This window comes from Thalassophryne amazonica, chromosome 15, assembly GCF_902500255.1.
Source record: "Thalassophryne amazonica chromosome 15, fThaAma1.1, whole genome shotgun sequence".
Lineage (NCBI taxonomy): Eukaryota > Metazoa > Chordata > Actinopteri > Batrachoidiformes > Batrachoididae > Thalassophryne > Thalassophryne amazonica.
In genome coordinates this window covers 14,875,176-14,902,375 of record NC_047117.1, presented here as the reverse complement: position 1 = coordinate 14,902,375, position 27,200 = coordinate 14,875,176, and the positions used below count along the sequence as shown (strand labels likewise).

Genomic DNA, 27,200 nt, shown 5'->3' with positions numbered 1-27,200 from the left:
AGCCAGTTTTTCTTTTTACAGGCATTAATTAAACTGCTTGTCATCCATGGGTTGGTTTTAGCTTGTTGTTTGATTTGGATTGATTTCACAGGGCAACATTGATCATAGAGAGTCAAAAATTTATTCAAAAAAGTGTTATAAGCCGAGTTAACCTCAGTTTCATCTAATATTACTTTCCAGTCTTGTTTTAATAGACTTTGTTTGAATATCATTATTGATTCATTTGTTTTTACTCTTATGAAATTAGTAATCTTAATATTTTTCTTGGCTTTCCTATAGTTATATAGCTATATATTTTGGACCACAGCAGCACGTCTGAGACGGAGTCTCTTTACCCAAAGCAATCAAATGGATTAATGGGATTATTAACCATCGTATGATAAAGGTAAAACCTCTTAAATCATCCTAAAGTCAGTTTTAAGCAGAAACTGGGTGAAATTCCGTGACGTTTTGAAATGTCCAAAGCACGGTGAACGCATCAGCTAGCAGCTCATTTAGCCGCGGTGCTCTGATCACTTCCGCCGCCTTTTATGATGAAATAATGCTGAATTTATATGAAAATGATTGTTGTACGAAAGCTTCAGATATCTGTTGCTGAGATAGATGATGACTTGAGTGCAGTTTGAAGCAGAAACGAGGTGTTAATCCGTGAACCGCGTCATCGGGGGGGGGGGGGCCTGATTTTTGGGGGGGCCGTTCGGTCTGTGACATCAGCAGTAGAGTGTAACTAATGAACTGATGGACAGATCTTCATGACTGGGTAATATGTTTTATGTGTTTTATATGTTTTGATAATAAAATATATATACAGTAGATTTATATTTGAAAAATGTTTCTATATATTTTTTGTAGAAAATAGTCATTTTAATGTTTTTTTTATTTTCACTAATTATTTAATAAAAAATGGTTTTGTTCTTTGTTATATTCCACTGGTTGCATGAATGGGCTGAAGTCTACTATCTCTGATCACCTTGTTCTAGAATGAGTCACTCTTTCCAAATGGAGATATTCATGTTATATGTGAGAAAAAATCCTGCATTTTTCACATCACACTATACAGTATGTATCACAAATTAATAATATTGCAATGTCAGTTTTTCCAAGATTACACCTTTTGGTATATTTGTAACTTCAGCAACAGTTTTTAATGTGCACCTACTGTGATTCTTCTGTGTGTTTTATTTTCTCCTTGTGTTTTGGTATCCCTTATGATTTTCGTACTGGGGTTATTTTATTAGTTTCCGTCTTCTTATGTTTTCTTTATGTAGTAGTTCCATGTGTGCTTTTGTAGGAGTTGGAATTTATACTTTGGTTCACTGTTTCCTGACCCAGGTCAGGAATCTCTTTTTTTTCCCTTTGGAATACTGTGTGTCGGGTTTTATTCTCTATGTTCCTCACATGTCCCCACGTGCTTTTGTTCCTCTTAATTACTCGCACCTGGTCTCAGTCATCCAAAGTGTATTTAGTCACAATCAGTTTGATCCCTGTTTGCCGGCTGTTTGTAACATTTCCTGTCAGCTCGTGCTTCGAGTCACGCGTTTGTTTCTATCGTTAGTGTCTTTGCTGTCTCCTTTGGACAGTAGTTTTACTTTGTGGATTTTGCACTCTGTCTATTTTAGTTTTTGTCACTTTGACGTATTTTGTCACTGTCTCTAAAGACATTAGTAGTTTTTGTGGAGCCTCTGTTTGTTCCCTGCCATCCAGGGAAGAATTAAAACTTTGTTTTCACTGAGCTCTCCTGTCTTGGCTAAACTGCATGTTGGGGCCAGCTAATTTCCTGTGGTTTTAAACTATAGCATTTCTTCCAAATAGAATAAAAAAAAATAATAGTCCCTCTTTATTCAAAACGGTGGTCATTCACTGAAAAAACACATATAACAAATAACGTTTTTTCTTCATCATCTTCTCACTTCTTTTCAGTCTTCCTCCATCCCAAACTCACCTCGTCCTCCTCACCGCTACATCTTTAGTAAGCCAAGAAGGAGAAAATAGCTTCTGCTCACATATTAGCCTATGTTCTGGGACTCCTGTTTTTTTCTGGACTGGACTGGAATTTATTTGTGTCTTCATATAGACTGGATTTTATTTCAGTGTTTATCCAGAGCGGAGTCAGCTGTTATGGAATTTTTTGCTTAGTCGTTTATCAATGGCTTATCACATATGAATCAGATTTTTTAACAAAGAAGCAAACACTGTAATCAATCCAATCCAAAGTGACATTTATGTTTCACCTGTCTGCGGCAGATGCAGTTGTATGTAAAAGTTTGGGCACCCCTGATGATTTCTATGATTTTCCTTTAGAAATCATTGGTTGTTTGGATCAGCAATTTCAGTTAAATATATCATATAGCAGACAAACACAGTGATATTTGAGAAGTGAAATTAAGTTTATACGATTTACAGAAAGTGTGCAATAATTCTTCAAATAAAACTAGAAGCACTCGGAGAGTGCAAAATCCGCCAAGGCCATAGGGTCAATGATGCCAAAGCGATCCCCCCCAATGGCAAAGTGACCTATTTGATGTCATTAACTAAATATCATAACATAATGCACGTTTTCATATACAGTTAATGTAATAAATAAACATAAATGATGGAAGACAAAATTTAAATTTATTCCTGTATATTTACCAGAGAGCATAACAGGTACAATAATCAGTCAATTGAATAATACAGGTTTATACGAAATACAACCAGACATATTCTGTGTCCATCTTTTCAGCTTGGGACTCCGACGAGGGCGGTCGCATCTCCTCCACTCTCCCTTATCTCTGTTCTCTGCTTTAACCTTTAAGTCCCTACTTCACCAGACTGTGAATTCCTCAAAGTATATTGGATACTGGATCTATTGGACTACTATTGGATTAACCATGGAATTGATCAGCTGGTCTCTGAACGCTATTGACACCATTTTTTCTACAAGAAGGTTAGGACCGGGGGATCCTACCTGCCCAGATAGAACGCATCCTGCAGGCTATGTTCTCGACTCCTGGAGTTCCTAGCGTGTGGTATGCTTGGCGCCTTTCTCGGTTGAGGACGTCGAGGATTTATTCATTTTTGGTCTTATGGTAGCAGGGCTGATATTTTTTGGCTTATGTGCTGCCCTGATCTACCGGAAAATTGGCAAGACGGCAGCATCAAGAACCACGGCCCTTCGCTTGTCTGTCATGATTAACAAGGTTGGCAAGGCAGTTCATTCTCAGACTGTGATGACTCTTGAACTCAGACGCAAATTGGATGACATCTTGGAGCAGATGCGTACCTTGCAGTTGAAGTTGAAGATTTCAGAGGCCGGTGAATATTCTTAATTCATAATTGGGAATATTCTTAATTCATAATTGGGATTTGGTTGTTCAAGTGGAACTGTTAAGTGTTTTTCACTGCCCAAACCATAACACTACAGGCTTATCAAGCCTCAAGGTCAAATTGCCTGACTGTTTTCCCTCCTGAGGAATTTCTTCGGCCTGGTGATTTTTTGGCTGTTTCTTATCTCAACTCACAAAGACAATAAACTGCTTTTCACAGGACTGAAGCATGCTTCATTCCCTCCCCCACCCCCTCCTATCCCCCGTCAACACTCCCCACTCTGGCGTCTGCTCACGTCACTCTTTTCCGCTTCTGCGGGGGCGGTGCAGTTTTAGCTGCAGCCCCCGTTCTTCCCCCCAACCTGATGGCGGCGCATCTCAGGGTTGCTGCGTGGCCTTCACCCACTTGCCTCAATTCGGATAACGGACTTCTTCAAACTTAGTGCACATAAACAATGTCAAATGTGTATGTGCTGTCTTTAATTCTGATGTGTGCCATTATTACGGTAAACAAGTAATAATTGTGGACTAATTGCTGTCTGAGGTAACTGGAGTGTCCACTGTGAGATCAATAAAGTATATCTCATACACACATTAAGTGTTATGACAAATGCTGAGTACAGTAAATACATAAAATACATGAAAAATAAAAAAAATCCTGGATCCAGATTCTCTTCCGGATCATCACCAAAATGTAATCACCTCTAAGTTAGACCAAGATACACCTCTGGTAAAAATTTCACTGAAACCCATTGAGAACTTTTTGACTAATCCTGTTAACAAACCAACCAACCAACAAACAAACGGACGCGACCGAAAACATAACCTCCTTGGCGGAGGCAATAAGAAAGGAAAAGTAAAGCGGAAAATAATTTTCCACACACATTTATTCAAAACACACAGCAAGCTATAATAAACTAGTAACACATCACTCCTACAAACAATCTTTGGTGTGTCACGTGAGGTGAATCTGCCCTACGATTGGATTTTGGAAAACCATGTGACGGTAAACCAATTTCAATTGGTTACATTGCTCACATCATCACACAGCTTCTATGAGGAGTACAAAGATGGAGGACGGTGGCTCGAAAGTCCGCGGAGTTACCTTTTCAGCAAAAAAAAAGTAAGTTTCTATTTCATATCATTAATAAAAAGTTATTTAGAATATGGTAAAGCTTGGTCTCAGCCGTCATATACGACGGCGTTGGCCCCAGAGGGTTAAACCCTTAGATCTTCAGCAAATGTATTTTTAAAGAGAAACTGCATGAACTACACAAGTTTTTTTCATTTTCTAATAACAAGTTTATTCAATGAGGAGAAATAAATGCTAAATTATTGTTGCGTCGTAACTTCATTTTTGTTCAGCCTTTGTGACCCGTCTTGATGAAGTTTGATGCAAAAATGTTGAAATTGGCTCTATCCTGCAATGAAAAAGAATCCTTAAAAAAATTACTGGATCCGAATCGTGTTCCGTATCATTACCAAAATTTAATGACTTCTAAGTTAGGCCAGTATACACCCCTGGTAAAAATTTCATTGAAATTCGTTGAGGATTTTTTGAGCAATCCTGCTAACAAACCAACCAACCAACAGACGGGCGCGACCGAAAACATAACCTCCTTGGCGGAGGTAATCAGGAGTTAACCTAGTCACGGATCGAGAAACTCTTCTCGGACTAGGACTTATACCTCAGCAAGACAATGGGGCCTCCAAGACAGCGGGCTCCTCCTCCCACACCAGCCGAAACTGGAAGCAGCTGAAGCGGCAGGGGAGACTTAGCATGCGCCGGCGGAGGTGTGCTAGAACTAGCAAGTGAGGCTGTCGAGCTGGTATCACCAACAGACTGAAAAGAAACCCTCACAGAACTGCACTACCGTCTATCCTCTTATCCAATGTTCGCTCACTGGATAAATAACAATGGACTACCTCAAGCTGGATTTAACAACACAAAGAAATGTGAGAGACTGCAACATGATCATTCTCACTGAGACGTGGCTTCACAACACCGTTCCGGATAGCGCCATTCAACTGAAAGGGCTAACAACATTCTGAGCGGACAGAAACCATGCCAGCACGGGTAAATCTCGGGGAGGTGGTGTGTGCATTTACATCAATAACAACTGGTGCACAAACGCTGCAGTTATCACAAGCCACTGCTCAGAAAACATTGTGTTTTTAACCCTCAACTGCCGCCCCGTTCTACTGCCAAGGGAATTCAACACCGTCAACATCACAGCTGTTTACATTCCACCCCAGCGCAAACACAAAGGAAGCACTCTCCATTCTGTACCAGTCTGTGAGTACGCTACAAAACACACACCCGGACTCGGTCTGCATAATCGCTGGTGATTTTAATCAGGGCAACTTAAAAACAGTACTGCCACACTATCACAAGCATGTGAACTTTGCAACAAGGGGGGAGAACACACTCTACCAGGTCTACACAAACATCAGACAGGCTTTCAGAGCAGTTCCACACCCCCACCTGGGATCATCAGACCATCTCCCTGTTATGCTAATTCCAGCCTACAGACCTCTGTTGACGAGGAGCAAACCAGTTGTGAAGCAGATCAGGGCCTGGCCTGAGGGAGCCACAGCAGCTCTACAGGACTGTTTTGAAAGCACAGACTGGTCTGTTTTCAGGGAGACGGCCACCACCAACCAGCACATCAACCTCACCAAATACACAGACTCAGTAATTGGATACATAACAAAATGCATGGAAGATGTAACCATCACCAAGGACATTACAGTAAGAGCAAATGAAAAAACCCTGGTTCACCAGGGAGGTACATGAGCTCCTGAGAGCACGTAACACTGCTTTCAAGTCTGGGGACAAGGAGGCCCTCAAGTCAGGCCAGGGCCGACCTGCACCGGGGCGTGAAAGCAGCCAAGCGTGCCTATGGACAGAAAATCAACTCCCCACTTCACAGACACAAAAGACCCAAGACACCTGTGGCAAGGCATCCAGTCAATCACAGACTACAAGCCAGCCCCCCCACCGTGCGAGGACAACACAGACTTTCTCAACTCACTTAACACCTTCTTCAGCCGGTTTGAAGAAAATAACACAACACCACCTAAAAAAGCCCCCGTCAGCCCAGACAACATAACACTTCAACTGGACCCAGCGGACGTGAGGATGACCCTACTCAAGGTGAACCCACAAAAGCTGCAGGTCCAGACAACATACCCAGGCGTGTGCTCAGAGACTGTGCAGACTCACTCACCGACGTCCTCACAGACATTTACAACATCTCTCTGAACCAAGCCACCATACCAGCAAGCTTCAAAGCTACCACCATTGTACCGCTACCAAAGAAGTCACCAACATCATCACTAAATGATTACAGACCCATAGCACTCACTCCCATCATGATGAAGTGCTTTGAAAGACTGGTAAAGGCTTACATAACATCCACCCTCCCCACTACTCTGGACCCATATCAATTTGCCTACGCCCCAAGCGCTCCACTGATGACGCCATAGCAACAGCACTCCACCTCTGCCTGGCTCATCTGGAAAACAAAAACAGTCACGCACGGATGCTGTTTATCGACTTCAGTTCCGCGTTCAGCACTGTCCCCCAACATCTGGTAGACAAGCTGAGTGCAGTAGTTATCAACCACTTCACTGTGCAACTGGCTGCTGGACTTCCTCACAAACAGACCGCCAGGACAGTCAGAGTCAGCAACAACTCCTCCGCGCGACCACCATCATAAACACCGGGGTGCCGCAAGGATGTGTGCTATCTCCTCTGCTGTTCACACTGATGACCCATGATTGCTGTGCAGATTTGCAACGAATCACATCATCAGATTCGCCGATGACGACAACAGTGGTGGGCCTCATTAGAGGACGACGACGACTCAGCATACAGAGAGGAGGTACACCACTCATCAACTGGTGTGAGAGGAACAACCTGCTACTCAACATCAACAAAACAAAAGAAACAACTGTGGACTTCAGGAAAGAACAACCAACACACATCCCACTCATCATCAAGGGCAGTGCTGTGGAGTCTGTGAAAAGCACAAAGTTCCTTGGAGTGCACATCACAGATGACCTCACATGGACCACAAACACCACCTCCCTGGTCAAAAAAGCACAGACACGACTCCACTTCCTGCGGAGGATGAGAAGAGCTGACCTCCCCACATCTGCACTCACCACCTTCTACAGGGGTGCCATTGAGAGCATCCTGACCAGCAGCCTCTCTGTCTGGCCACGGCAGCTGTTTAGCTGCAGACAAGAAGGCACTACAGAGGGTGGTGAGGACTGCAGAAAAATCATCAGATCACTCCTACAGCCATTCAGGACCTGTACACTTCACACTGTTCCAAGAGAGCAATGAACATCATCAAGACCCCACTCGCCCAGCACACAAACTGTTCTGCCTACTACCATCAGGGAAGCGCTACCGCAGCATGTGGTGCCGCACAAGCAGACTGGGAAACTGCTTCTTTCCACAAGCCATCAGACTCATCAACGCACTGAAGAAAACTACATGAACATTTCAAAGACACTGAAGAACATTCCATGAACACTTCATTTCACCATGTCACTTGCACTTTACTCTTCGCACCTTACATACTGCATCTACACTATTGCACATAACCTGTATGTGCACTGATTGGGCCTCATGTATCAAAGTTGCGAACTTGTGGCGTAAATTTATGGTGTAAATTTGAAGTACACCAAAGTTGCCGTGACATGTATGAAGCAGTGCGCACCTGCCCATTTCCAGCGTACGCCTGACGCGACCTTGATAAATGCGACGGGTGAAAACAATCGTAATTATAATAAACACACCCATAAATATTCAGACTCCGCTTCAGACACACCCTCATTTTACGACATGGAAGCCAGGAAGACGGCAAAGAAAAAGAACTCCACCAATCACGACACGTGCCAATAGAGCGTCAAAAGCGGCCGTCGTATTAATAGTAATAGTTTTGTAGTATAATCAAAAAAGTGTTACAGTGGTCCCTCGTTATCGTGGGAGTTACAATCTAAAAATAGTCCGTAATACGCAAAACCGCGACGTAGTCAGCGTTATTTTTTTACAATTATAGATGTTTTAAAGCTGTAAAACCCCTGTAAAACTTTATACACTTTCTCAATCAGGCATTAACATTTTCTCACTTTTCTCTCGTGTGTAAACACTCTCAAAGTTCAAACCTTAGTAGAAAAATAAGACCAAACTGTTTTCAGGCCCAAACATTTGTTTGAGAAATAAAAATAGAACGTTTTCCTATAAATAATTATGATGACTTTTAGAACTTTAACGATCAACCTACGAGGTTGGACACATAAGAAATTATTAATAGTGACTGACCAGTATTTCACATATCGCGCCTCTGCGTCCTGACGCCGCTCCTTTTTCCACTCACACCTGGCTGCAGGTGTCTGTTTCCGAGTGACAAACACAGTTATGGGTAGTTGTTGGCGCTCTTTTTTCTTCTGGGCGAGAAGATTCTTATAAACAGACACGCAGAACACAGAACACTGTAAAAAAAAAAAAAAAAGGCATGGCATGCAAATTGGACTAAAAACTCTGTGAAACGACGAGGCCGCGAAAGGTGAATCGCATTATAGCGAGAGACCACTGTATTCTCTTTTCACATGTCAATAATTCTTGACATATGGATATTTGCTCACTCAATTAATAAGACATGCCTTATTTTTCAGATTTCTTTATTCTTAAGATGTATTTCTTTATTTATTTTATTGTGACAAACGAATGGAGAAGACAAAACCTGATTGCAGCACGGGCGAAGGGAATGACAACACTACAGTTGTAATTATCAATTTCATTGTCTAAAACGATCACACCACATAAAGTTAAGCTCAGCGCTGCTCTGGCTCCAGGCTCTGGAGAAAAAGGTGAGCTGCACTTTCTTTGCAGTCAGCGCTGTGGCCACGGATCGTGCTCGATAGACCAGCAATCCCACAAAAGCGGGATTTGTATTGATTATTATGCAGTATAATCAGGAAAGTGTTATTCATGTAACATATACATTGTTTTGTATAATGGCACTGTTTATCATGTTGATCAGTTTCATTTTTATGTGGATTCCAGCGCTGGTTCATTTTGGCGTATAATTTACACCACCTCTCGCCCTGGTGTATATTTTCAGTGCAACGTACGCCAACGACCACATTGATAAATGCCAAGTGGCGCAGCTGTTTTGGCGTACACCCCATATACGCTCAAATATCGCCGTACGCACGTTGATACATGAGGCCCATTGTACTTCTGCTGCTGTGTGATTTTTGTGTATGTGTGTGTGTGTGTGTGTGTATTTATTGTACATATCTGTATCAGTATGTTAGTCTTTTTTACTGCACGTGTGTGTGTGGTTGTGAGTGAAATGTGTCAGAGAGAGAAATGTAAATTCATGTATTAGTATGTTAGTTTTTACTGCACATTGTGTGTGTGTATGTGTGTGTTTATTGTCAATGTCTTATCTGTATGTTTAGTTTAACTGCACATTGGAGACTGGTCAAACGCAATTTCAGTCTTCTGTGCTAACCCTGTTACATAGATTTTTGACAATAAAGTACACTTTGACTTTAAATTTGACTAATTAGGCAGATGCATAAATTTGGGCACCCCAACAGAAAAAATACATCAATATTTAGTAGATCCTCCTTTTGCAGAAATAACAGCCTCTAAACGCTTCCTATAGCTTCCAACGAGAGTCTGGATTCTGGTTGAAGGTATTTTGGACCATTCTTCTTTACAAAACATCTCAGATTTGTTAGTTTCTGAGCATGGACAGCCCACTTAAAATCACACCACAGATTTTCAGTAATATTCAGGTCTGGGCCATTCCAAAATGTTGCACTTGTTCCTCTGCATGAATGCCTTAGTATATTTTGAGCAGTGTTTAGGGTTGTTGTCTTGTTGAAAGATCCAGCCTCGGCGCAACTTCAAATTTGTCACTGATTCATGAACATTATTCTCAAGAATCTACTGATATTGACTGGAATCCATGTGACCTCAAAGTTAACAAAGATTCCAGTACCTGCACGGGCCACACAGCCCCACAGCATGATTGAACCACCTCCAAATTTTACTGTACATAGCGAGTGTTTTTCTTGGAATGCTGTGTTCTTTTTTAGCCATGCATACCATCCCTTGTTATGTCCAAATAACTCAATTTTAGTTTCATCAGTCCACAGCACCTTATTCCAAAATGAAGCTGGCTTGTCCAAATGTGCTTTAGCATACCTCAAGCGACTCTGTGGCATGTCCGCAGAAAAGGCTTCCTCTGCATTACAGCATCATACAGCATCTCCTTGTGCAAAGTGCGCTGTATAGTTGCACGATGCACAGAGACACTATCTGCAGCAAGATCATGTTGTAGGTCTTTGGAGCAGGTCTGTGGGTTGACTATGACTGTTCTCACCATCCTTCGCTTCAGCTTATCTGAGATTTTTCTTGGCCTGCCACTTCGGGCCTTAAATAGCACTGTGCCTGTGGTCTTTCATTTCCTCACTATGTTCCTCACAGTGGAAACTGACAGCTGCAGTCTATGAGATAGCTTTTTGTATCCTTCCCTTAAACCATGATGTTGAACAATCTTTGTTTTCAGGTCATTTGAGAGTTGTTTGGGGGCTCCTATGTTGCCACATTAGAAGAGATGCCAAGAGGGGAAACATTTGCAAATGGCCACCTTAAATACCCTTTCTCATGATTAGATTCACCTGTGTAAGGAGGTCAAGGGTCAATGAACTTTCCAAACCAATTTTGTTTTCCAATAATTAGTGCCAAATGTATTTAAATCAATAAAATGACAAGGGTGCCCAAATTTATGCACCTGCCTAATTTTGTTTAAATAATTATTGCATACTTTCTGTAAATACTAAAACGTCATTTCACTTCTCAAATATCAGTGTGTTTGTCTGCAGTATGATATATTTAACTGAAATTTCTGTTCCAGACAACCAAAGAATTATAAAGGAAATTCATGAAATTAGGGTGCCCAAACCTTCACATACAACTGTACATGGTTGCTTTCAAGAGGTGGGATGAATCAGTTGTCTTCCTGGATGGTTGCCATTCAGGACTTGGTGTGGTTAAATGGTTCTGCTTTTTCCTCTCTGTGTTACCTTAGCTGTCAGAGTTACGAATTGAACCCAATATGCAGGCAGCCAAGACGGGAGCTATGGTTAAACACCAGTGATTTATTCTCCAAGTTCAAACACCAAACAGCAATAATGTAAATATACAAAAAAAGTCCAATTACGTGAAACAAAGTCCAATAAATGAATAGAGAATCAGAGGGAAAAATAGGAGGAAATAAACATGATACCAAATCCAAGCCCGCAAACTATGACTGTGGGACAAGAAAAATAAGACAGACTATACAAAACAAACAAAGAAACAATCCCAGACAAATAACAAAACCAGAGTACTTATACAAAGCAAGAGCATAAATAAATGAACATGACATGGAAACATAGGAACCACAAATGAACAGAGACATGTGCAGGCTTAAATACACAGACATTAAATTCACAAAGCATGCGACCGGTGTGGAATGACATAAGGCAGACCGGAACTAAAGATATACAAGAGCAAACAAAGAGAACTAACACATACAAAATGATACAAAACCTAACCAAAGTCTGGAGATAAATGAAACTAAACACAACACCGTAATACACAATACAGAAACTCAAACACAATATCAAATTACAAGCCAAGAGGACAAATGCAGAAAACTAATATGGAACTCAACAGTGAAACAAAGTGCCAAACAGAGTAGCAAAACATGATAACCAACGAACACATACAGAAGACAAAAACGACGAAACCCACAAAGACAAGGACAGAGAACAGATGATGAGGACCAAGACTAACATACTATAAACACTGACTGGAGACAGACTACAAGGAAGACAACTACAAATGGCCCCAAAAGGACAGGGGATGTGAATGAAATATAAACAAAAGAACACAGACAGAACTACACACCAACAGAAGACAAACAGAACAACCACAAAATGGGACCAAAACACAGACCTATAGACAACCCACAACACTCTGTCTGAGGCATTGACAATACCCTCGATGGATTCTGGACCCTGCACCCCAGGGCGCCAGGACTGTTTGCCCCACTGACTGGATGTCATACTTCTTCAGGACCTAACCGCAACTGACTTGGACACTGTTGGATTAAAGACCCAAGATGGACTGCTTTTAATTTGATAACAACTCTGTTTTGTTGCTCTTCTGGGGTTTTTTTTTTTTTTCCTGTTTCTGTTTTTTCCAGTTTCTTCTGTTTGTTAAGAAATCTTGTAAACTCTATAAAAAAAAACCCTTGTAACTATTAGCATGGCCTAAGCAGGGGTCACTCCTCTGAGTCTGGTCTGCTTGAGGTTCTTCCTCATTATCACCACAGGGCATTTCTTCTTACCATTGTCACCTGTGTGCTTGCTCAGGGGGGTTGGTACTCATGGTACTTTACTCATGTAAAGCACCTTGAGGCAGCATTGTTGTGATTTGGTAGCTATACAAATAAAAGTAATTGAAATTGGAAATGGGGTTTCAGATGCTGTGAGCTGCTGTACCACCACATGCCTGCCAAAATGAGCTGGTTCTGAATGCTGGTGTCCCTTTTTCTTATTAAAGCTTCAGAGCAAAAAAAATGCTCCAATTAGGCATTTCTAAAGGTGATATTTATTATTGCTACTAAATATTCACGTAATTGTGTGTGTGTGTGTGTGTGTGTGGGTGTGTGTGTGTGGTGTGTGTGTGTGTTGTGGTGTGTGTGTGTGTGTGTGTGTGTGTGTGTGTGTGTGTGTGTGTGTGTCTTTCTTTCCATGTTTACCTTTGCAGTCTTGTTACAGTCAGGCATATGGATGATTTGGTAAGAATCTGTGCTTCTCCACTTCATATTCAAACCATGTGCTCGCTGCAGTGGAGGGTTATAGATACCTATTACTGTGGACAGAGGACAATGTACCATTACAACTCAAGTTGACAGGCAATTTTGAGAACAGTAATGCTGGAAAGAAAAATCTGAATACCTTAAGATGGTATAAAGTTTGCAGTAGAAGAATTCTCCTTCAGGGAAGCATTTCAAGTGGATTTTTAGAGTTGGCACTCAGTGCTCCGTTCAGCATCTACGGCTTCTGGGTGTTACATATCAATCATTCAAACACAGAACACATTCATGCATCAAGTGACTTTTACACACTAAAGCAAATATCCAGTTTGAATACCCGCGAGGATCGTTGACTGTTCCCAGTCGTGCAGGTTTCTGCAGCAGACGTTGTGGATATGTAAGTGCCGTGTGCGCGGCGAGACGGCTTTACTTTGGACTCTGGAGCTGTCAGAAAGCCTGCTGCTCGGACTCATTTTACAGTGGAGTATCTACTGCCCTGTCGCCAAACTCCTCACCCCGAGCCTCCCTGCCACCGACGCACTGTGGTTTAAAGAGGTGGCACGATGCCGATTAACGATAGGAAGGCAGGGCAGACGGCACCGAGGTGGGCGCTGCTGGCAGGAGATTCAGTCACCAAACCGACTCATACTCACACCAGATATAAAAAACCCCACACTGACTCATTCACTCTACCTCTGGCCCTGCAACATATGAGAGTTAATTAGTTGTTGGCACACTCTGTGTGTGTGTGTGTGTGTGGTGTGTGTGTGGTGTGTTGTGTGTGTGTGTGTGTGTGTGTGTGTGTGTGTGTGTGTGTGTGTGTGTGTGTGTGTGGTGTGTGTGTGTGTGTGTGTGTGTGTGTTGTGTGTGTGTGTGTGTGTGTGTGTGTGTGTACAGCAGTCAGTCTTCTGTTTATTAAATGAGTTTTGGGGCCCAGTGCTTAATGAAAGACCAATCTGGCTCACTGCTGTGGTTCAGCAGAGTAAGAGGGAGGAGAAGACAGACAGTTGGGTGGACTGTGTGGATGGAGAAACAGACAGAAAGAGAGAGAAATGCAAAGATAAAAATGCACAAACTAAGAAAATATCTGCAGATATTAATCTGAGCAAAAATAGAAGTGGGACTGAGGGAAGTTTCAGATAGGCTGTTTTTTTGTTTTACTGGAGAGCAGATGAGGATGTGGAGCAGAATGCAGACAAGGTAATAGCATGTAGTTGATTACTGTCTTTTAATTAGGGATGCATTAGGGATCCCGTATGTATTTACTTGAACTTGTAATCATAAAACTGCCCCGATTCTAGACACCTAATACCCCTTTACAGCAGTGTGATGTCAACCTCTAAATTGTGTTTGTATTTGTGGGTCGATCGAGGCAGCCCGTGGGCAGGTGGAGGTCACAGTTCAACGGAACTGCCCACTTCGCCCACAAAGCGTTTGATGCTGCGAGATTTTCATCTGTTTTCTGCAGCGCAGCTCAGAGTTGAGAACAGTTGTCGTCTCTGAAAGCGCGGTGAGGGCAGCACACCTGCACTGAGCTTTACAGAGACATTTTAAGCTTTTTTTTTCTTTAAAGCTCTGTGCCACTCCATGTGGGTTCTCAGTAAAAATAGCTGATCCGCATGCATTAACAAATGCTAACGCTTGTTTTTTTCACCCAATGCGCCTAAAGGTCTCTTTCCAAGGATGACATGAAGTAAAAAAATAAATGCTTAAAAATGTAAAAAAATAAAAAATTCCCCACCTGTCAAAATTCCCCACCTGTCAGTCTGGTTGTGCTCTTTCCGTAAATACCTTCTTCCTGCACAGATGGCCATCCAGGAGCAAATCCAGATGGAAAGGGAGGGGGCATACTTCCCTCCACACCCTTAGATTAAAGGTCCACTTTTGAAGACAATTTTTCATACTACTAATACTATAATAATAATAATTTTAACAATTATAATGTTGAGAAAGAATTTAAATGTTAGAAAAATGTTAGAATTTAATAGTTACATTTATAAACAATGTAGATTATAAATTGCAAGTTTTACTCTTACAGTGCTGTCAACATTTAAATATGAGGTCAAGAAGGATGTCTATTTTATTTTTTAGAAAACAAGTATTTATGTTCATTGAAGTGAAGAAAGGATGACTATAAATTGAATATTGGCAAAACGGGCATCATTTTCATGTTGAAATGGCAAGGGGGGGGTGTTGTCAGCAGTACTAACTAACTAATAAAGTAACTAGTAATCTAACTTAGTTACTTTAAAACTGAGTAAACAGTAAAATAACTAAGTTACTTTTTCAAAGTAGCTGTGGCAACACTGGTGCTGACAAACATAAGTAAAGTTAGTGATGGACAATTTCAGTTCAGTTATTGGTGTATATTTTGTAGTGCTGAAGTCCACAGGTTACATTTAAGTGAGATGTCTGGCAGTGTCATGTTTGTTAAGAAGCACACGGTTAATGTTAAAGGACAATTTGTTGTCGTCAAAAAGTGAAATTATATGATTTAAGTGAAATGTTTACAAATAAATCAAAGCTAATGATATTGGTAGCAGTTACAGCCAAAAAGTAAGGAACAACTGAATGAATGAATTTATTCAACATACAGCACACACAGTCCAAAACAACAACAAAAAACTTGCGACAAAGGAAGAAAATGGATTAACAATGCATCCGTGTGCCTGAAAGGGTATAGGCAGAAGCAAAGCTTTTAATGCCTACCCCTTTAACCAAAATAAAATTATCTAGTCTGAAAGGAGTGGGGTGAAGTAAATACCCAACTTATGAATAAACATGATTTCAAAGTCATCATAAAACTGTAATGGTATGATTAAGTATTCGTATCAATACTTGGTATCGATGAGTACCTGGGGATGAAGTGTCAGGTACACACACACACACACGTGCGCCCCTGTATAAGCATGCAGAGGCATAACGCATTTTACAATTGAGTTTGTCTTTAATTAAACTCTGAACAATTTTGTCTGCTTTATATTAAATGTTGAACTAAAGCAGAGTTGCATGTTGAATTAATGTAATATAAATCTCAGCCTCGTTGCCGTTTTAGACTTGAAACTCAGTTGGAATGATGGATATATTATAAGTGTTCGTGTTCGTCACACTTTCTAAGCCTGCGTGTCTGTGTTGTACTGCTTGAGATAATGTGTAACTGCTTCTTGGCAAAACAGAATAAGGACATTTTATTATTTTAAAGTGATTCCAAGTAAATTGTCTAATCTGTTGCACTTCCAATTCTTCTGCGTTGCATTTGATATGATGTTCCACATGAAGACTTTTAACGGGACAAATTATGCTGTCTTTGTCCTGTATTATTTTCAGTTAAATGCGACTGATGTTTCTTCCTCAACAAAGTGTATGATTGTATGTGTAAGATTCCTTTGCTGCAAGCAAAATGTCAGTTGGAAATGGCTCATTTTAGACTTAGATGACATACAACATAACAGAAACCCAGTTTAATCACCAGTGATTATGTTAATTGATTCTGAAGCTGTTTCTGTGTTGCAGGTCCAACACCAGTAATCTCAGTCTTCTTAGATTTCAAAAGTACAACATTAGATGATATCCTTCTTTTCCAGTTGCCAGACATACATCCAGATTTGTGATGTGAGTGACTACCTATATACACAAGCATGGACAGCTGCCTATAATAAGCATAAACATTAAAGTAAATCACATGGCTAGTATAATCTGACCAACAGGTACGTGATACAGAGAGTGGGCCTCCAACACAACCTTGAAGTACCCCATACTCTACTGTAGGATTATTCAGATACATTGTTCTTATTTACTGACCTTGACTTTGCAGATGTGGACCTAGTGGATGCCTGATGGCAGTAATTGAGAAACCTTTAGATCAAGAGAGTTTATGGGCGGATGTTTAGCTGTACTGATATTTTTGCAGGAAAACAAAAGCCCAAATGTTTAGGGTTCTCATGCTTCCTGTCTTACTGTATTGGCTGTAAGACTTGGATGCTAAGCAGTGATCTAAGATGATGACTGGATGCCTTTGGTTCTAGGTTTCTTCAGAGCATCATTGGTAATGCTGGAATGAATTTGAGCTTGTGACCTGATGGATAACTTGAGATATATCTCGATTCCTGCTTATTTGAAATGGACACACCCAGTGAGTTGGTATCTTTGCGCACCTGGTTGGTTATAAAAGACTCATTTTTACCTTTGGTGGGATTTGTTTGATTATGTACAGACTCAGTAATCACACCGTGGTCCAGACCAATACAACCACATGGAGACCCTTGACAGTGCGTGGCCTCAGTCTGGTCCCGAATGAACTCAAGTGGTTTGTTTGTGGTTGGGGTGGGGTGGAGGGGAAGCCACAAAAATGATTAAATAGTGAAACCATATGTGCATAATACATGTTATATGTTTTATTTTACAGTTAAAAGACACCGCGGAATGACCACCATGTTGATGTGGTGTTTAGAAGTCATTTAAAACAAATTTCAAACACAACTCTGCACAGTTTGTGAAATGTAAAAAAAAATAAAGCAAAATGTGAAATACTTTAACCAACAAGGGATCAGTGTAGTTTGCCCTTACGCACTTTGGTCTTCCACGTTTTGGTCCACTTTGAAATATTGTTGTGTAAAAGCAAACCTAGCCAAGTTAAAAATGCAACATTGTAGAAGAAGAGTGGGCGTGGCAAGCAAGCAGCAGCTCCTTTCTGTTTAAGATAATAGAACCAGAAATATTTTGTTATTTTGTTTTTTTTCACATCACCCTTGTGTGGTTTGGATTTTCAGAATTTTTTTTCATTGAATCAGATACTGGTGGTCTCAGTCCAGATTGAGCTGTTCCACAGTTCAGTTTGTTTACCATGTGATTTTAGAATTTTAAATTAATTAATTAATTTTAGAATTATTATGCCTCGTTTGACTATTTATCATCATCTCCCATTTTTCTGTTAGTGACAATATAGTGTTCGTACAGCGTGTTTATTTGTTTAGTGAACTGGAACTTGCATAAGTTGTTGGTGCAAGTAGAAGTACCATAGTCATGCTTTACAAGAGCAACAAATTTAATTTAAGTGTATCTGCATACAATTTTTTTCTATTGATTCAGATTGTAATTTTATTGGAATTGACAACACGCCGATGTCAGATGCATGACTGTTGACAAACCATTCACCTGTGAGTATAGGGCGCTGCAGCTTATGTGGGTGTGTCTGACATGCTGCAACCATGCGAGACTTCATTGGCCTCAGATGAAGCCCTACCAGAATAAGAAATAGTTGCATTTCCTTGACTGGCCACTTGAGGTTGGTTCCAAACAGAGCACATTCCCATTAGAGTCCATATTAAATGTCCAGCTTTAAAGCAGAAATAAACATGTTTACAGCCCGGTGCAAAAATCTGCTCTCTATAGTTTCCGCCTCCATGACAACTGTACAGGGGATGAATTTTTTTGTAACTTTTTCTAACATTTAATGTCCACACCAAAGCAAATTGTTATGACAGCCTCCACACAGTCCCCAATTAATAAAACATCCAAACTGACTTTAGCCTGTTAGCTTTGGTGGTTCAGACTCAAAGCGAGGGATGTGTTCTGTCTAATGTGGTCACACACTGTGCCACAACGCTCTACCCCTTTATGCATTAATGAGTTCATTGCTGCCGGTGCTGCCATCATGGCGATGCCCAGATATGGTATTCATATCGGCTTTTTCCTGAGCCTCTATCAAAAACCTATACTTGCAATCTGTGGTTGCAATGTGAAACCAAACTGAGATTTAAAAAAAAAAAAAAAACACGATGCAGATTTTGGTAATAAGGCCAAAACCTACAGTTTTTGACTGGCCACTTGAAGCTTACCCATACTACACATCTTTAGTTCGGCGTTAGCTGGAGTCGGGCACTGCCAAGATGGTGCATTTAGAGCCGCCCCATGTGAGCCTCTCTTCAAAAACCTATGGGTGACATCATAAAGGGTTTTGTCCAGTACATGCTATGTATAGTCTATGGTCGTAACTTTAATGTGTGAAAACAACCTGAAAGACTGTGTTGGAATGTGTCATTGTCTGCATTTTTTTTAACTATGTTGCAGTGTCTGCTTTTATTTCACCTGGTGAAATTTTCAGCTTGCCAAACATTTGTAAAATGTGACCACATTAAATGGAAATTATGTGTGAGAGCTCACAATTTCAAAAAGAGATGCAGATTTCTTCTAGCTAAAGGTTTGCTGCCATCACACTGTACCATCATCATTTTGACCTGATTTGTGTGCACTCACCAGCCAATTTATTAGCTACACCTGTTCAATTGCTTGTGTTAAAGATGACTTGCTGAAGTTCAACCAACCACCAGAAGGGGTTAGAAAGGAGATTTTAAGTGACTTTGAACATGGCATGGTTGTTGGTGCCAGACAGGGCTGGTCTAAGTACTTTGGAAACTGCTAATCAACTGGGATCTTGACAAAACACCATGTCTAGAGTTTACAGAGAATGGTCCCAAAAAGAGAAGGCATCCAATGAGTGGCAGTTATATGGACAAAAATGCCTTCTTGATGACTGGTTGAATGGGCGACTGCGTGATGTCATCATGTCAATATGCACCAACATCTCTGAGGAATGTTTCCAACACCTTGTTGAATCTACACCACAAAGAATTAAGGTCGTTCTGAAAAAATGTAGTCCAACTCTGTATTAGCAAGGTGTAGCCAATAAAGTGGGCAGTGAGTTTATATCATATTCAAATAAAATTGTGATCAGATTACAAATATTCATATTATGACATTTTAATTGGCTTTGCCTCATCCCCATCTGCCTGCAGAGACTGTTGACTCTGAATGCTAATATCTCCCGAAGACACTGCATGCAGTTATTAGCATGTCTTCACTGTCTGTTCATCAGTGTGTGCTGGTTGAGGCAGGTGTGATGAAATAGGCTGGTCAGTGCATTAATGAACTTAACAGGAATAAACTGTAATCTATACCTCGATGAGGATGACAGACTCTTTTCTTCCTCTGCAATAAGTGAGAGTGCACAAGTGAAAAAGGTTTGGTTAAAACCTCTATTTCTTTGAGAGAGATGGCTACTGTGATTACACGCACACGTCCAAATACACTCACAGAAATAGAGTCTGTGTTCAGGCTGAGGCTCTGGCTCTTGTGGATATTCTCCTGGGAAATCACACTGAATAAAATTAGACCTGAGGAATTGTGTCTATATGTGCGTTTGTGTCAAACAGCCCATTTTATTTGCTGACAGAGGTCTTCTCTTCTCCACAGAATCAATATGGAGTTCTCTGTAATTCCACAAGTCTTCACTTGATCGCTCACACACACGTTCAGTTCCACGCTAACATGTCATGCACATTCAACACGTGTAGTTGTATAATTGCTGGGGTGCAGAATTAAACAGTACGAGGGCTGTCCGTAAAGTATAGGTCCTTTTTATTTTTTTCAAAAACTATAGGGATTTCATTCATATGTTTTTACGTCAGACATGCTTGAAACCTCGTGCGCATGCGTGAGTTTTTCCACGCCTGTCGGTGACGTCATTCGCTTGTGAGCACTCCTTGTGGGAGGAGGTCGTCCAGCCCCTCGTCGGAATTCCTTTGTCTGAGAAGTTGCTGAGAGACTGGCGCTTTGTTTGATCAAAATTTTTTCTAAACCTGTGACACACATCGAAGTGGACACGGTTCGAAAAATTAAGCTGGTTTTCAGTGAAAATTTTAACGGCTGATGAGAGATTTTGAGGTGATACTGTCGCTTTAAGGACTTCCCACGGTGCGAGACATCGCGCAGCGCTCTCAGGCGCCATCATCAGCCTATTTCAAGCTGAAAACCTCCACATTTCAGGCTCTATTGATCCAGGATGTCATGAGAGAACAGAGACGTTTCAGAAGAAGTCGTGTTTCAGCATTTATCCGGATATTCCACTGTTAAAGGAGATTTTTTAATGAAAGACGTGCGGACGGGTCCCGCGCGTCGGGACGCAGCCGGCGCGGTGCGGCGGCACAGGAAAAACACCTCCGTGTTGATAACCATTTGTAAAATCCAGGCGGCTTTTGATGGCTTTCAGTGGACGTGAGTATATGAGAAATTGTTTAACAGCTGGACATGTTCCAACTTGTCCTTAAGGCTTCCAACGGAGGTGTTTTTCCCGTGGCGGAGCGTCGCGGCAGCTGCGTCCCGACGCGCGGACCCGTCCGCACGTCTTTCATTAAAAAATCTCCTTTAACAGTGGAATATCCGGATAAAATGCTGAAACCGACTTCTTCTGAAACTTCTCTGTTCTCTCACGACGTCCTGGATCAATAGAGCCTGAAATGTGGAGGTTTTCAGCTTGAAACAGGCTGATGATGGCGCCTGAGAGCGCTGCACGACGTCTCGCACCGTGGGAAGTCCTTAAAGCGACAGTATCACCTCAAAATCTCTCATCAGACGTTAAAATTTTCACTGAAAACCAGCTTAATTTTTCGAACTGTGTCCACTTCGATGTGTCTCACAGGTTTAGAAAAAATTTTGATCAAACAAAGCGCCAGTCTCTCAGCAACTTCTCAGACAAAGGAATTCCGACGAGGGGCTGGACGACTGCTCCCACAAGGAGTGCTCACAGGCGAATGACGTCACCGACAGGCGTGGAAAAACTCACGCATGCGCACGAGGGTTCAAGCGTGTCTGACGTTAAAACATATGAATGAAATCCATATAGTTTTTGAAAAAATTAAAGGACCTATACTTTATGGACAGACCTCGTATATATACACAGTAATGTTCAGAATAATAGTAGTGCTATGTGACTAAAAAGATTAATCCAGATTTTGAGTATATTTCTTATTGTTACATGGGAAACAAGGTACCAGTAGATTCAGTAGATTCTCACAAATCCAACAAGACCAAGCATTCAATGATATGTTTTATGGAACAAACAGGTGTGAATCAGGTGTCCCCTATTTAAGGATGATGCCAGCACCTGTTGAACCTGCTTTTCTCTTTGAAAGCCTGAGGAAAATGGGACGTTCAAGACATTGTTCAGAAGAACAGCGTAGTTTGATTAAAAAGTTGATTGGAGAGGGGAAAACTTATACGCAGGTGCAAAAAATTATAGGCTGTTCATCTACAGTGATCTCCAATGCTATAAAATGGACAAAAAAAAATAGAGACGCGTGGAAGAAAATGGAAAACAACCATCAAAATGGATAGAAGAATAACCAGGATGGCAAAGGTTCACCCATTGATCAGCTCCAGGATGATCAAAGACAGTCTGGAGTTACCTGTAAGTGCTGTGACAGTTAGAAGACGCCTGTGTGAAGCTAATTATTTGCAAGAATCCCCCACAAAGTCCCTCTGTTAAATAAAACACGTGCAGAGGAGGTTACAGTTTGCCAAAGGACACATCAACTGGCCTAAAGAGAAATGGAGGAATATTTTGTGGACTGATGAGAGTAAAATTGTTCTTTTTGGGTCCAAGGGCCGCAGACAGTTGTGAGACGACCCCCAAACTCTGAATTCAAGCCACAGTTCACAGTGAAGACAGTGAAGCATGGTGGTGCAAGCATCATGATATGGGCATGTTTCTCCTACTATGGTGTTGGGCGTATATATCGAATACCAGGTATCATGGATCAGTTTGGATATGTCAAAGTACTTGAAGAGGTCATGTTGCCTTATGCTGAAGAGGACATGCCCTTGAAATGGGTGTTTCAACAAGACAATGACCCCAAGCACACTAGTAAACCAGCAAAATCTTGGTTCCAAACCAACAAAATTAATGCCTTGCAGATGTGAAGGAGTCATGAAAAACTGTGGTTATACAACTAAATACTAGTTTAGTGATTCACAGGATTGCTAAAAGCAGTTTGAACATAATAGTTTTGAGTTTGTAGCGTCAACAGCAGATGCTACTATTATTGTGAACACCCCCTTTTCTACTTTCTTTACTAATAGCCCAATTTCATAGCTTTAAGAGTGTGCATATCATGAATGCTTGATCTTTTTGGATTTGTGAGAATCTACTGAATCTACTGGTACCTTGTTTCCCATGAATAAGAATATACTCAAAAACCCGGATTAATCTTTTTAGTCATATAGCACTACTATTATTCTGAACACTACTGTGTGTGTGTGTGTATATATATATATATATATATATATATATATATATATATATATATATATATATAAACTTATGTTAACATTAAGCAGGATTCCCACAGATCCTTAAAGCATTGAACGGTATTTGCATTTGTTCAGCTAAAAAATAAGGTCTTAATTAGTATTAAAATGGCTTAAATCAATCTTTCAAAATTCTTAAAAATGTCAAGTCATATAAAGTAGGATTTTATTCATCTTTTCTTCTGACATTGCAATTGAAAATATCAAAAGAAACAGCAATATCTGTTTTTTTTTTTTTGTTTTGTTTTACAATTAGTTTAAGCCTCTCATAATCCTACACAAATAGAGAAAGCAGAATCAACAAATCTCTCTTTTTTCTTGCCGACACTCTCAGAGCACACACTCTTTCAACTCGCTAGACGTAACGTGACAAAATGGCAAACTGTATTTTTTTGTGAAAATTGGCTTTTTAAGGAAGACTTTGCGGCGTGACTTAAACGAGTAGTAGGAAATATGTTTGAAGCACGGTACGTTTTATGCAGGAAGTTCTACAAAGTATAACTATGTCCGACTCTGGTTCTGCCCTTGTCTCCACTACAGCTTCACCTAAAGTACCGGCACCAGTGCCAGATGATCTTCAAACAGCACTTGGCTGTGCACCTTCCATATTGTAATGTTGGTCTGAAATTTCATTCCGACTAGCAATAAAAAAAGTCTTCAATCTATCTTGACTTAAAGTGTAGGAACCCTGATTAGGCCTGTAACATTTAACCAATACAAATTGAAAATCAAGTTTAAAGTAATGAATCTGACTGCACTCACGCACGGACCTCTGAATCAAGCCAAATGTACTATGTGAGCTAGCCAATTGTTCAATTTTAACACTATGAATCTGTTGAGTTCAGCTTGTTTCGGTGCTATTCTCATACCTTGAAACTCTCATTAAATGTAAGGGTTGGCCCGAGACTGTCAGGAGACTGCTCATAGCCACTTGGGATTAATCTAATTTATAAGGGAATTTATAATTCCACATTAAATAAAGAATTGTATTGGATTGCATCAAATTGTTCAATCATAAAAATGTATCATTCCTGAATCATATCATAGCCCATATATCTAGATATGTAGCATATTGTTTTATAAGGGAGACACACACACCCACCCTTAGTTAATATACTTGATCCCCCTGTGGTCATATTGATCTCAGTTCAGTCTCAGGTTAGAATATTAAAGGATTTCCATTCACTGACAGGCTGATATCTAAAGTAGCATCATTAAAAACAGCAATCTGCACTTCCTGCCTGGCGGCATCTTTTTCCAGACAACTTCAAACACATGAAAATCTGAGCGCTGTGAAGATGTATATATATACTCTTTCTCTGATGCTCCTGTGAGAACAGCCCATTACACCTTGTATGTTTTTGGTTGCGTGTGCGAGTGTAAACTGTACATTTGAGCGAGATCGATTGCTGCTGCTACGTGGGGAAATTTGAGATGGATCAGTGTAAAGGAGGAAGGACACAAGCTAATTTTAAAAAAATGAGAATGCCCTGAAGAATAAGAAAGTGAACCACATAATCTGAGACGGATGGATAGATTTATTTAAACTTTCTGAAGCCTCTTGCCTTCCTGATGTTTGTATTTAATGTTATTTCTATTAAAAAAAACTCCAAATGATCCTTGTACCTAATACTCATCTTTTCAGAATCTTATTTTGAGCAGCGTGATAAGGGTGCATGTTTGCCACTGATGTGGAGGTTTTTTTTAATCCCTTCTGCTTGCGTCTTACAGAGCAATCAGCTTGGACAATCAGCTTGTCATCTTGGGAGCCACAGCAACGGATGCAGGACGTTACCATGTAGAGGCGGTGAATGAGATGACAGGAGGGAATGTGACAAGTCCTGCCATCTACCTGAGCATCTCCGGTAATAATCTGCTTCATTCTCCAATGTTTGAGTGCCGGCGCTTTTTTTTTTCATAAAGCCAATTTGTGAGCATTTTGTATTTGGAGATGGCAAGTGGTGGAGTCATTTTTGTAGATATAATTGTAAGTCTTACGTGGCATCACAAACTCAGTTTGTTTAATGGTAGAGAAGGAGAGTCGCTGGTATTTATCTTTCACTTTTGTGCTTTAAACATCCCATAATGTTATGTGCAGTCAGTAAGACAAACCAACAGTATGCATTGGATTAGCCCAGTGGTTCTCAATTATTTTCTATTATTCTCCTCCAGAAAGAAGAAAACACCCCCCCCCCCTCTCCACCGTGACTATAAATAGTATAATTTGTCCATAAAATTGTTATAAGTACACCTCTGCATAACATTGTATCCTTATTAACATTAAAGAAAACAAAAAAGAAAGAAATTCAGATCAATGTAACAGAAAAAATTTAAAGTGCATCACTTTCAATGAAATAAAAAAATTGAATCATTAAACTATAAACATTTTTGAGTGACTGCCATTTGATACTGAAAAACAAAATTAAATAAGATCAATAAATAATAATACATTCAAATTGATCAGAACGCTAACTCATGAACACAATATATAAAACACTTTAACAGACAAAACAAAAATGAATAAAACAATTTGTGCTGTTTTTTATGATTTTTTTTTATGATTTTTTTTAATTCGTTTTTATTTTTGCAGCACTTGCATCATCCAGCTTGACAGAGACCATGTCTACTGCTGCTTAGCTCCTCTGCTACGGTGTTACTATGCTAACGGTGCTCACTGCTTTACTGAAGCAGCATTCACAAAGCGGGATGATTGCTGGCAATATTCGGCATGTTTTTGCTGAAAAAAAAACTGAAGCGGCTTATCTGCGTGATTGGGGTGTAATGTCTTCAAGTGACGCCTTAATTTATTTGACTTTATGCTGTCTGCTGCCAACATTTTAAGACACACCGATCCTCGTCTCCCACTGTAGTCACAGTGATGCCAAGCGCTACATACGCTTGCTTTCGAGTGCGAAAAAAACCCTGCACAGAGCTGCGTTCCATTATGCTAGAGTCCTCAATACTCCCTGCGCAGTGCACACACTCTGGCAATGAGCGCGCCACTGCCACCTCCTGTAGTAGATGTGCAATTACACTTTATTCTAGTAGGGGGAAAAAAGCATGTTCCCCCACAGTCACACACGCCCCCTCTGGCATAGCACCGCGCCCCCCACTATTTGAGAAGGACTGGCTTAGCCCAAGATGAAACTGTGTGCCAAATATAGAGGAGGTCCTAAGTGGGAAGTTGAGAACAGCAATAATTTATTTTCTGGAGGGATCCCATTAAAATTTAAGTTTACACTGGCCATCAACAAGCTATGTGCCAAATTTCAAGGAGTTTTCAAATAGAGGCTAAATGCAAATAAATTTACACAGATTTGTTGGGAAGGTGTAGTGACACGGACCCACAACAGGGGGCGTTAATGAACGGACAATGGATAAGCCAAAAAGTAACAATTTAATATTGTGAATTGCACAACAGAATACAGACAATAACAATAGAGGAGTACAGTCAATCATACACAAGGTGACGTGTGGGCAGGCTCGACGATAGAAGACGTCTGTCCAGAGAAGAGCCGGATCCCACACGGCTTCCACCGCCAGCGGATCTGAAGAACACCGGAGCTGCCAAGTCCCGAGTCCCAGGTGGCCACCGTCTCCAGCTGTCAGACCTGGTACTGCTGGCAGAAACAGAAACAGTTAATGGTGGGTGTGTGAAGACACACCCAGTAATCTTTCCTTGATCAGTTCCTCCGGGAGGGAGAACCTCCACCTCCATAAACAGATTCACCCGTGCAGCTCCTGTCAGTCACTTCCCTGGAAGGAGTGAGAGGCGAAGACGTCACGCTCACACTATCCGCCAATCCAGCTTCAGACTGTCCACAGGAAAATGGCTGCACACAGAACAATGTTT

General features: G+C 40.8%; 1 protein-coding gene across 3 annotated transcripts in view; it reads left to right on the top strand.

Annotated features, from left to right (window-relative positions):
- The window catches only part of LOC117527072 (protein sidekick-1-like), a 747,725-nt gene that overhangs the window by 392,521 nt on the left and 328,004 nt on the right, over positions 1-27,200 (top strand). For all 3 annotated transcript variants that reach the window (XM_034189250.1, XM_034189251.1, XM_034189252.1), the window contains exon 5: positions 25,079-25,212. In XM_034189250.1, the coding sequence (XP_034045141.1) occupies positions 25,079-25,212 (134 nt within the window). The remainder of the gene's footprint in view (positions 1-25,078; positions 25,213-27,200) is intronic.